The 12,298-nt window shown below is 44.4% G+C and overlaps 1 protein-coding gene across 16 annotated transcripts in view; it reads left to right on the forward strand.

Annotated features, from left to right (window-relative positions):
• The window catches only part of ANK3 (ankyrin 3), a 280,780-nt gene that overhangs the window by 262,772 nt on the left and 5,710 nt on the right, over positions 1–12,298 (forward strand). Inside the window, exons 42-44 of one of the 16 annotated variants that reach the window (XM_058028753.1) lie at positions 3,453–3,551; positions 11,455–11,538; positions 11,663–11,722. The exons of the other annotated variants lie outside the window; for them this stretch is intronic. Coding sequence (XP_057884736.1) covers positions 3,453–3,551; positions 11,455–11,538; positions 11,663–11,722 — 243 coding nt within the window. The remainder of the gene's footprint in view (positions 1–3,452; positions 3,552–11,454; positions 11,539–11,662; positions 11,723–12,298) is intronic. 16 annotated transcript variants of the gene reach the window in all.

The following is a 12,298-nucleotide window of genomic DNA, read 5'->3' on the forward strand; positions in this document are numbered from 1 at the left end:
TTGTGAATAGAATGAGGTGGAGTCAGGATAGGCAGGGGAGCCAAGAAGGGCTGCACGATCCCCTCCCTGCCTGGCCCTGAGCCCTGGAAGAGGCTGGAGCAGCTTCTGGGAGCACTGTCCCTCATGGCTGGGGAACAGCCCCTTCCCTGCCATGACACCACCTGTGCAAGCAGTGCCAAACTGCTCAGCCGTCCCCCATCTGCTCCCACTGAGGTGTTGCCACTGGTTTCCCACTCTTCCTGTGACATTGACATTGAAGCAAATTACAGGAGCAAAGAAATATAGGGACCCTTCAGGCTCTGTCCAGCTCTTTTTCCCCAAAACTACCTGCATTTTTTTTCACTCTGTTGATTTGCAAAAAAATTTATTTGGGGTGATATGTAATCTCCTCCTTATATTTCTTTTTTCATGGCCTTTTTCATCCCAGCTTCAGAGTCCATCCAGCCAAGACAGATCAAAAGATTTCTAAATGTGTAAAGCATTTTTCCAGGTGGTGATTCTTTCTCCTTAAAATGCTGCCGAGGGGCTCCCCTTCCTTTCTATTTTGCCTGACTCGTACACCGTTAAGCAAAACCCCTGTTATAAGTTATTTTCTGAAAATAAAGATTTTGATAGCTTTCTCACTTGCTTCTATTTATTTACCAGAAGCTTGGAAGGAAAGTTGACTCAAAGAATGGCTTGTAGTCCAGTAGCTGCGTGCACCTCACACCCCAGCAGTGGGAGGATTGCCACAGAATAAACCTCAGGGCCAGCAGGGAACCAGGCTGAAAAGGGGAATTGCAGAGTTTCTTCTACTGAGATTGTCTTTTCTTGCATATAATACAGAAGGAGATTATAACTTTTGGAAGCAAGATATTTCAGTCGAATTACTTCTACATGATATAGATTTTTTTTTTTTATTGTAGCACAATAAAAATGTTGGCTGTGGTGGGCTGCAGTAAATCACTCAGGTTTAAATTAGTTCGTTTAAAGCTATTCTTTCGATTATACAACCAAGAATCCTTTTATTAGATGGTAACATAATCAGTTTCAGCAGTTATGCAGCATATGATTGTTATTATCTTGTTATTAGTTCGTGACACAGTAAGATCTTTCCTAATGTTTGCTAATTACTGGAATACTTTAAAAATGTAAAAGCCTTTGCCTTCTGCAAAGGCAGCTAGAGGCAGATGGCAGCGTTCCTCGGTGTCTGTAGGCTTTGGGGCAGAGCTCAGGCTGGTGGTGCCGTGCTCTGATTAAATGCAGGAGTGAGTGTGGATGCACGCTGTAATGTGCTGACATGCTGCACTTCCCCCTCTGCATTCCCATCAGTGGGAAGAGAAGTTGTCACCCACTTTAGTGTGCTCTTTACTGGTGGATATCCCATCTGGATTGAGAAGAATAAGCAAATGCTTTTCCTAGGCATGCTCTTTGCTTTATTGGTGAAGGCTGATAATCCTATTTACTAAATAACAAGTCCTTTTATAGGCATGATCTTTGAAAAAACTGGTATCAGAAAATAATGTCATTTCAAAATGTGGGTCTCTCACAAAGCCTGAATGGGTAAGAAACTAGCATCTGTTAGAATGACATGAACTGCTTCTATTATCTTGTTGATATTTCTTCAATAATGCATTCCAATCTAATTTAAATTCAGTAAGTTTAATTACTAAGGCAGTCCAAGTCATGGTGAAACGCTTCACATGCTATCGTGAAAACAAAGAAAATTTCTACTGCAGAAAATTTCTAATGTCTTTCTGCAAGGCATTCTTCAGAAATGCTCCATAAAGAGAAAAGTATGGAAGAAACAGATTTACTTCTGTGGAGAGAAAGTGGGAACAAACTAAAACTACTTGCCAAAGTAAGATATTTTTGTCTGTGACCCATTTGGAAAGAGGCAGGAAGCAATAGTCACCCATCTGCAGGAGAAGGGCTGCAGCAGTGCTTTGGCACAGAGTTTGCACCAGGAGATGGAACTCAGACTGGTACTGGTCTGACGCCTGGTGACGTGGATGAAACAAATCCTTGGCCTCATTCCAAGTCCACATAAACATTTACAAAAGCATTGCAACAATGGTGTAGGTCATATAATTCTCTACAAATGCTCAAGCATCAGATTCCAGTGATCTTTTTAAATGAGAAGAACACAGCACAGTTGCTCTGTTGTTCCAAAGAGGATGATGTCCAGCACATGGTCAAGGTGACTCTCAGTGTCAGAATTCCATCACAAATAAACCACTTAAAGCCGTTTATTAAAAATAACTCCTCCTCTAAAGCTTTCATGCCCTCTGGAAATCTTCTGCTTTCTTGTTACTTCTTCAGGAGAGGATTGGCTTACAATTTTTTGTATCTATATTTGACTAGTGCCAGAGGACTGCAGATGAATTCTGTCATCCTGCCCTAAATGCTTTTTGTTAAATAGTTATTTTTCTCCTCCACCCACCTATGCCCACTCTTATTTTGCACATAATTTCTGAGATTTGCTTCTTGTTTAGGATGTCTTGGGCCAGATTCAGAAGGAGAAATAGATATGCAGTTCCCAATATCCACTATCCATGATTCTAAAATCAGTTTGGGGCTGTCATTGAGTAAAACATAGAGGAAAATTTCAAATTTCTCTGTTCAGGAAAGGCTTGGTCCAGCTGAATATCATGGGAAGAGGGTCTGTGCCCTGTGTCTGTCACACACAGAGGTGGGAAGCCCTTTGTCCAGCACGTGCACACAGAGCTGCTCAGCCCCAAAGCTGAGCTCCTTCCTTTTGCAGGGGAAAGCACCAGGGCTGGCAGAGGGTGCCAGGACAGAATAACACCCAGGTGTAGCTGCAATACCTGTCTGAGACCAGCTCAGGGCTGTGCCCCTCCAGCTGAGCTCTAACAGCCCCTTCTTGGAAAAATGCAGGATGGTTGTGCTCCGCACTGCAGTTTTGCCCCTTATAAAAGCAGATAAATGCTGAGCAGGAAAGCCATTTACATGGAGAAATTCTTCAGAAAGCCTTTTTGTAATGTTCTATGTGGAAGTGCTCCACTGAATCTTTCTGTATGACTGTCTTCTTTTTTTGTATTAGGAAAGTCACTTCCCATACCTTGTGAATCCATAAAACTTGTTTGAAAGGATAATTTTTAGGAGAAAAAAATCGATGAGCTATGACAAGGTTATGGGGTTTTTTACATAAAATTTAAAAGAATTACATAAGGTTTTGAAATTTCACAGGTCAGATGCATTCCAAATAGCATTTTCTGAGACTTGAGAGCTGCTGAGATATTCCATAGCTGGTGTAATTAGCAGGTTACAGCATGCCAAGGAGGAAAAAGGCCTCCTCCCATCATGTACCTCAGCAGTGAAACTGCGAGTCAGTATGTACATAACAGGGAAAACACTGTCCGTGATAACCTCTGTTTTCTTCTCCTAGTCCTGATCAGCATGTTCTGTCTTGCAAACGTGCTGTTCAGATGTACTAAACCTGCATTTATTAGGAATGTAGTGACAGTGACAGTGAGATTGAGAGTGACTCAAGCTCAGGTGAAGAGCAGAGAATCACCACGAGGGTTTACCGGCGGCGGTTGATTCTCAAGGTACTTTGTGATTTGCTTTCTTGAGGTGATGCTGGCATGAACATGGGTTTGGTCTGCTATGTCAGAATGTCACTTTTGGCATTCTGGAGCCCCTGTGGTAGTGTGCTTTCCATGGCCAGTATGGATTGATAACCCAGTGCTAGGTTGCCTTTCCTTGCTTTTAACACAGGGTTGTGGGTGTCTTCTGTTGGAAAACTGCTGTGCTGCATGGAGTGCTGTGTCCTTCACTGCCACTGCTCTGCATGGCATCTTAAAGGCTGCAGCTAGATGCAGCATGTTGATCTTCTGTAGAGCAAATATGAGCCACTGAGAAAGATGGGTAACAATATTTTCCTTTTTTTTTTCCTATTGTTTTTAAAAAGTTCTGAGTTACAAGTTGAACATTTGCAGGAGTATATGAGTGGGATGTAGGACAGTATGAGGCATGTACTCTGGTTGAAACTTGTGGTCCTAAGCGCTTAATGTGTTCTGGAAAACTTTCTCACTGCAGCAGATGATCCTGATTTTAAATCTACTGAAGTTAATAAAAGTCCTAGCATTGCCTTCACTAGACTCCATTTAGTATATTTATTTACAGATAGCCTTTACTTACAGCACAATATACTATACACACTGTTAACAATGCTATAATCATATAAGTAATTGTATTTGCCCTTATAATATTTTTTGTGTGGTCATACAGTATGACATCATTTTCCTGCAGCATAGAGCATGAGAAAATAAGTCTCTAACATAAACCATTATGTAATTCCTCAGTAACTTCCAGGATTTATTAGATTCTTATTAGAAAATCATGCAGTCAAGCCCTGACAAAAAACAGCAGGGCACTTTGGTGCTGTTACAGCATAGTGCAGTTTGCCTAAGCTGTAATTGTTACGTGGAATAAATTGTGGAAGGAATAAATTGTGACATTTCAATTGCACATATCTATATCACTGTTGCTTGCATGCTTTGTCAAGAGGAGTCTGCACAGCACAAAAGGCACTGCACCTTTTGTGTAATGTGGGTGGCAGATAGGCTGCTCTGCACAGCTGCCAAAGAGTCCAAGGTGCAGATGCTTTTGGAAGAGGAAGGGTGACTTTTCTGGCTGCCTTCACCATGAATTCCTTCAGTATACCCGTTTGGGACAGGACAGGAATGGCAGAACTGAGCTCTGCAGAAATGAATGTTTTGTCTGATCCCCCATCTCCCCAGGCAGAACCTGAAAGGCCTGAGCCTGTCAGGGTATAACCCTTCCTCAATAATTCCCCTGCAGATAAGCCCTGGCTGCTGAGGGTTAGGAATGTGGTTTCTGTTTTCAAACGGGGCAGGCCCCTCCAGTGCTGCAGGAGTCTCTGCTAACACACAGAGTGTGAGTGTGCTGCAGATTCAAAGGCTGCATAGTTGGCCTGTGGCTAAGGGCCCCCACCCAATTTATGTCTGAACTATTTTGGTGTCCGCTGGTTTGCAGTCAGGAAGTGCTGGAGTAGAAAAGAGGAAAGCGTGTCAAAGGCAGCTTTCTCTTGCTCTCTCTCTCTCTCTCACAGCCCCTGTGTTCAGAAAAAGGCACAGAAAATTGGTTTTAAATGTGGTGGTGTAATTTGGGGTAGAACTTGTAGCAGAGCCGTGGCAAAGCAGCATATTTAGTGTTGGAATCTCAGCTGGTGCAGACCCGGTGGGAAGGGTGTGCATGGCAAGTGGAGGCGGCTCTTGGGAACGTGTCTGATCTCAGCTGGATTGGAGCTGTACCTGTGTCTCTTGATTAGAAAACACATGTGATTCTTTGGTTATTTTCTGATCATTTATAGCTTCTTTTTTTATCCCCCACTCTGCATCTTAAGACAAGCTCAAAAGAGAACAAGAGAAAGTTTGAAAGCAACAATCATCAGCCCATTTAGAGAAAGAATTTGGTCGTGGAAGCAACCATTTTGGGCATGTAAAGTTGATGAAATGGTGGTATGAAATGGAAAAATCAAGATTTAACATTTTTAGGGACCTGGACATTTTTCTGCATGTTCCCAAGAGCAGAGGTTCTCTTTGGGTGAACTGAAATCACAGTGAGAGCACACACAAGCTGAGGTACAGCTCCTCCCTCAGGGAAGAGCTCTCAGGACGCAGAGGCCAGGAGCAATGCTCACAGCCTGCAGAGGGAAAAGAACTCATTCTGCTGCTGCAGGGCCCGAGCAGTGACCAGGAACAGCAGGTTCTCCCCTGCCAGTGCCTCAGTGCCTGGCACAGTGGGTGCTGTGCCCACAGCCAGCTCATGTCCAGCAGCAGTGGGCAGGGAATGAGGGTGAGCTCGGAGCCTCCACTGAGCAGAACCACATGTGGGAACTGTGCTGTTTTACTGTAGCCTTTATTAACAGGATCATAGAATGGCTTGGGTTGGAAGAGACATTAAAGATTGTCCAGTTCTAACCCCGTGCCATGGGCAGGGACACTCACCAGGATGCTCAGAGCCCCTTCCAGCCTGGCCTTGAACATTCCACAGGTGGGTCATCCACAGCTTCTCTGGGCAACCTGTGCCAGTGTCTCACCATTCTCACACTAAAGAATTTTTTCCTAATATTAATTGCTCTTCCTAGTATTCATTACTGCCTGCATGTTGTATTTAAAGCAACAGAGGTACTCACACAGCCAGCAGGCATAAAGTCTGCTAGAACTGAGACCTTGTGGATAAATTGAGTCCTGTGGAAAAAAAGGTTTTGCCATGGGCCACCACAGGTACAGTCAGGGCTGAATTGCTTCATTACCTTTGCTCTGCTTTCCCAACTTGTTTTTCCTTTCCTTGCCATCCTGCAGCATTGCTAACACTGTTACTTCCTTTTAACTGCTACCTCAATTCTCTGTCCTGGCCCAAATATGGGGAAAGACTTTTCTCTCCCACGGAGGTATTTTCCCAGCAGTGCAGGAGCTGAGTCCTGTCAAGTGCTCGGTACTCTAGAGCACATTCCCATGGGATTTAGCACTTCAGAGGGCTGAGCCCATAAAACCAGACAAGCAAGGACTGATGCCCATTTCCACATGTAATAGGATCCTATTCTAACCTCAAGGTAGTGCAGATGTTTTTGTTTTTCTTCCTTTTCCCTCTTGTATTCACATGGTGGATTGATGGGATGGGGCATTGCAAAAGAAATGGGTTTATGGTAGTGCAGGAATGCGAGCGATTAGCACACAAGGGGAAAATAAGAGTGCCTGCCACAATGTGGACATTCAGAGCCTGATCCAAAGGTCCTGTTATTCAGCCATGGCAGGAATCAGTGTCCAATTTTTCATGCTTTCTCAGAGATTGTTAAATCTTTCATGGATACCAATTTTTTGGCTAAAGCTGTTTTAGTAAGATTCTTGCCAAAAGGTTTATGTTAGAATGTAATGGAAAGAAAAATATCTTTCTAAGCAGTGGTTATTAAAATCTGAGTTAATTTAATGTCTTGTACTTTTGTTATTTCTTGACAATTTTTATTGAAGATTTGTCCCTTTCTGTGCATTTTTCCCTTGAAATGACCCTTTACTGATTGTGGAGGGCTTGGTTCAGCCTGCATGGGAGAAGTGGCCTGAGCAGCAGTTAGCCAAAGCTAGAGCCAGCAGCTCCCATGGTCTTGCTATTCAGGGGAAGTTATTTATGGAAAATAAAATGTGGCCATCCTGTAGGTGATAAGAATTAAGTGCCTGTGCCCTGAGTGAGAAAAATGGGAACCATTTCCTTTTGTGTATTCAGCTGGGCACAGCGTCTCCACTGTGCAGTCTCTGGCTGGCTGGCAGAGCTGCAGGTAAATGCCCTCTCCCTGTCCTGCCCCATGGGAGTTGGAGCTGCTGGCCTCAGTAAGATAACGTGGAATAAATCACACCCCAGACTGCAAATGCTGCAAATGTGTTCTCCATGGCACATGCACCAGACCTGTGCCTCAGCTCCCAGCAGTGGGCTACACTCTGCCCCATTTGCAGCACCCCTGGCTCTCAGGTCTCCTTGCCTTGCCTGGGATTTTTAGTTGGGATTTTTCTCCCCCTCCTGTGCCTTTAGCAATACATCTGCAAACAAGCAACTACAGACTCAGCATGGGCGCAGGCAGAGAGTTGTGGCATCTGATTAACAAGGTCTCCCTGAGTAGGCAGAACTCGGTAATGAAAATGACCTTAATGAAAGATGTTTGTTTCTCCTGCTGCTGCCACAGAGGCTCGAGACCCCAAGGAGACGGAGGCACAGCTGCTGCTCATGCATTACAAGAATGTGATCTCAGGACTGAGGGGATTATGCCCTGATGCTGGCTTAGGCCACTGAGGGAAGAGGTCTGAGCGCTCTGTGCAGCTTCTGTTCCCACTGCGGCATCGCCTCTGGTCTTTGGCAAAATTAAATATTTAGGATCTTTCCATCTTGCTTATTTCCTCCTGCTTTTAAATTCCTTTTTATCCATGTTGGCAAGATGCATCCAGCTGCACCTTTTTTCTCCACTGTTTCAACAACACTAGATGTATGGGAGGAATAAAAGGGACTATTATCCCTCTAGTAACAAACATGAGTGAAAACCAGAGCTCTGACAAATCTACAGTGAACTTTGGCACAACACTGCAGCACTGACTGTATAACTCCATTTATCTGAAGGTCCCTGGGAACACCCATAATCTGCAAATAACTGTTAAGAAAATCAGTGGAGCTGGCAGAAGACTTTGAGGAAACTGCTCTTTGCTTCTCCTGCCCTGGAGAGCAGCAGAGAGAGGATACCAGCTGGTTTTGGCAGGACTACACTCCAGCGAGCAGGGTGACATTAAAGCACTCTGCTTTGCAAAGCTTCCTGGCATGTTCTGGAGCTGAGGCTTGCAGACTGCAGCCTTTGTATGCTTTAGTCCCAGGGATATAACTGGGCTTCCAGTAATCACGGTATTAACTTTTCTCCCTGCCTTTCTAAAGCTTTTGGTATTGTGACAGTGATTTTGACTGGTCAAGGGTAAAATGAAGCCCACATAAGTATGATGCAGCGGAAAGAATTTTATTCTCTAGCTGTGATGCAGATGCACCAGCTTTGTGTTTAAAAACAGCTTTTGTTGACAAGGTCATCTAATGTGCCATTCTAACCCAATGTTGGTCTGAGCTCTTGCAACTAAAACTGCCAGTGGGTAGGGGTTTTTTTCCCTAGCAAACATCCATCTTTTTAACTGTATAGGATTAGAAAAGTCAGTAAGTCAGATCTACCTCCTGCTCAGTTGTGAGCTCTCCTGCAATTTGTTTAACTACCCACCAGCAAGAGAATTGTGAAAGCTGGATTTCATGCACACTGACTGCTGAGTATTTACAGCATTTATCCTTAAATTGTGCTTAAAGGAGCATGTAGCTAATTAAAACCCAAGATTCACCACACCTTTAAAACTGCATTTTCTTCCAGGAGACATCTTTCAGTGCAGCAGTACACTTTTCACTTCATTTGAAGCAGAACACAGTAATTCTTGCTAGGTTGTTTTAAGGTTGTTCACTCAGTAAGGAGTGAAAGAACCAGTACTTATAAGTGGTGTTGGTGTGCCAAGTAATCTGGTGACTAGTAGCAGTCTTGCTACTGGCCATGCTGTTTTATTTCTGATTTTCATGGGTTTTATTGTAGTGGCTTTGGTTCCTACTCATGAGAGGGAACCTTTCCATTCCTCTGTGCTCCATGGGATGTCTGTGCCAGGGTTCTCTCCTGCTCCTTGGGGTACTGTGTTGGAGCCATGCGTGAAAGGCCAGGAAAGAAACTGTGCATCAGTTCCCCATCTGCTCTCATCTGATTAGAGTATGAAGCCTCCAGAATCAGTCTTTCCCCTTGCCATGTCTCTGTGAGCAGGAAAGCCTGCAGGTTTCAGTTCCCAAACCCTTTGCCCAGTGGCTGGCCCTGCCTGGCAGCAGTCCATCCCTCTCTGGTGAGAAAGGAAGCGGCCGGCTGCCGCTGGGGCCCTGCTCGCCCAGGGACCAGCCTCACACTTCCCTCCTCCTGCTGCACAGAGCCTGGGGCCCTGCCTGGGCACCTGTGCCACTTCTTCTGGGGAATGAGTTTTTCAGGCTCCGTCTGAAGGCTTCAGTAGCTGTTTGTTGTGTGCTTTTTAGGGATGCCAGCATTCCCTGGCCCAGGCACCACATGTAGGTGTTCTCAGGCACAGCTCCTCATCCTTATGTCCTTGTGCACTGAAATCCACCTGGCTGTGGAGCCTGTCCTTCTATTGGCAGTGCTTGCTGAAGCACCAGGACCTCATCCCTATGTCCCTGTGCACTGGAATCCTCCTGGCTGTGGAGCCTGTCCTTCTCTTGGCAGTGCTTCCTGAAGCACCAAAGTTCAGCAGGTTGTACAGCTTGCTAAACAGCCTGTGAAAGCCTGGGGAAAAAGATGTGTAAAATATCTGAATTCCCTTGCTTAAGCAGTGAATTCAGTACAGCTTTCATGCGAAACCAGCAGAAATTCTGTACTTGTGAAGCAGGGCAAGCATGGCCAGGGGCTCTGCTCTGCAGTACTCCCCCCTGGCTCCTGCCTGCTGCCATTGTCCCCAGGCAAGGAAAATGGAAAAGCTTGGCTAGAAAACACTGCAAATGGCTTGTAAACAAAAGGAAAGGTTTGTTTTGCTTAGAGCTTAGAAATAGCATACAATCCCAATGTTACATTGTACGTCTTGAAAAAGCTGCTTTAGTAGGGAATACTGTTTTTAAAAAATACACATGGCATCACTGTATTTGTTTATTATAAAGCAGTGCTAGGAGCTTATGCAGACAACTATGTAGTGTATAGACCATAGTAAATAGAAAATATATTTGCCCTGTGCTGTTCAGTACATTGAAGCATTACAAAAGCTGTAATAGTCTCCTTTCAAATATTGTTTTGTAGTTAATATTGTTATAATTAGTTTTATGCCATGTTTTCTTTCTGCTTCCTCCCTCTACTTGTAATTTTTCCATAGTGGGTTGAGAGTGAGGGGAGAAGAAAAGTTTTAAGGAATTTTTTATTGTTTTTTGGGTTATTAATTTACAAGTGGACATTTTTCATATGTAGGGCAGCTACAGTATCATTATGTTTGCTTTTCTTATATGAAAGATATAAGCACAAAAAATTGATATTTTTGAAGCATCAAAAGCACCCAGGTTTGGAAATAGGACTTTGTGAGGTAAAGTTAGCAAAGCTCTTTTGGAACATAAGTTCATGACTGCCAGCTGGGCTCAGACTCTAAACTAATGTCATTTATTTATGATTTAAGCAATAATTCCTTTAAGCGGAATTAAGTCACTGGCATAGCAGCTAGGAAACTGCTTTTACATTTATTTACACTGGTGCTATAAATTGCTGGTGCTACAAGAAGCGATGGCTGGAGTGCTGCTGATCTCAGTAAGTCATGGACCGGGCTGCCCAGGTGCCTCGCCACGGTGGCACCGTGCCGGGCAAAGTGTCACGTAAGACAACTTCCTTCATCGTGTAAGTGCTGAGAAGCCCTGTCTGTCTTCTGTGTTTGTGTTTAAAACCTCGTGTTTAGCAAGCTAGAGGCAGAGCTGTCTTTTTAAATCCCAAATTTCCCCTTTGTTAGACCGTGTTTCTCCATGTGCCAAAGCAGAAACGCTGCTGAGTTTCTCTGAGAAGCTGTGAAAAGCTAAGGGGTGTCTCACAGGGCTCAGACTGACCACTCGATTTTGTTACCCAGAGAGTTCCTGACATGCATTAGTTAATAAGAGTGTGTGTTAATTAGTTAATAAATAGTGTGCTAGGAGCTCCCTACAGGCTTTAAGGAAACATCTTGTAGGACAAATGCACAGGTATGGCATTGCTAAATGAACGAGGCTTTCCAACAGTTCGTGTGGCATAAAGCAAACTGTTACATAAAGTTGAAGCTAGCATGTGCTTGTTGCTTGGTTTGGTGTGGAAATTTGTGTGGGTTTGACAGAATATAGGCTCTATTGCTAATCTTATAACACGTTCTTTAGGGTGAGGAAGCAAAAAACATTCCTGGTGAATCTGTAACAGAGGAACAGTTTACCGATGAAGAAGGCAACGTCATCACGAGAAAAGTAATCATGAATTACATCACTGCTCTGAGTCTTTGCTTTCAAGTAACTTCTTTTAACATACTTTTTCCCTTTAGAATCTAGGAAAAAAAAAAAATCGATGCTTTTCGTGTATTGCTTCCCACAGATCACCCGGAAGGTGGTGAGACGTGTTGTTATCCCCCATGAGAGGAAAGTTGGTGAAATGGTAATGCCACGGGGACTACCAGCAAGTAACAGTAGGCTCAGAGGGTTGTGTTGACTGCTAGAAAGTGCTGCTAAAGGGCTGGAGGTTTGCATTTAACAAGAAGCCTTGGCAAAAAGTGCAGTGCTTGCAGTTACTGGCAAGTTGTGTGTTGGGATCATGGGACAGGGGCAGCATTGGGGTGCCCGGCTGAATTCTGTCAGCTCAGGGCTTCCAGGTCTGTTCTGTAAAACAGACAGCAGGTCTGAGCTGTGTGTTTGGGGCCTGCTTTGTGCCATCAGGTTGAGCAGTGTCTGTGTGTTTGGTTCAGCCCTTGCAGAATCTGTGCCTTGCAGCTGTAGGTGGATTGTGTGGCTTTTCCACCGACCCAGAGGAATGAGCTGAGGTCTGATCCCAGTGGCCTCTCGCTCACCTTGGTGTGATACCCCTGGTGCTGGTGACTGAGGTTTGCAGGATTCAGGTCAATGAGAACATACCCAAGCAATGGTATCTTCACAAGCAAGCACCAAGACAGGATTTTGTCCCTGGGGATCAAAATTGGAAGGCTTCTGCAGGCCTGGACGATGCCCAGCTTTATCA

This window comes from Melospiza georgiana, chromosome 8 (genome assembly GCF_028018845.1).
Source record: "Melospiza georgiana isolate bMelGeo1 chromosome 8, bMelGeo1.pri, whole genome shotgun sequence".
Taxonomy (NCBI): Eukaryota; Metazoa; Chordata; class Aves; order Passeriformes; family Passerellidae; genus Melospiza; species Melospiza georgiana.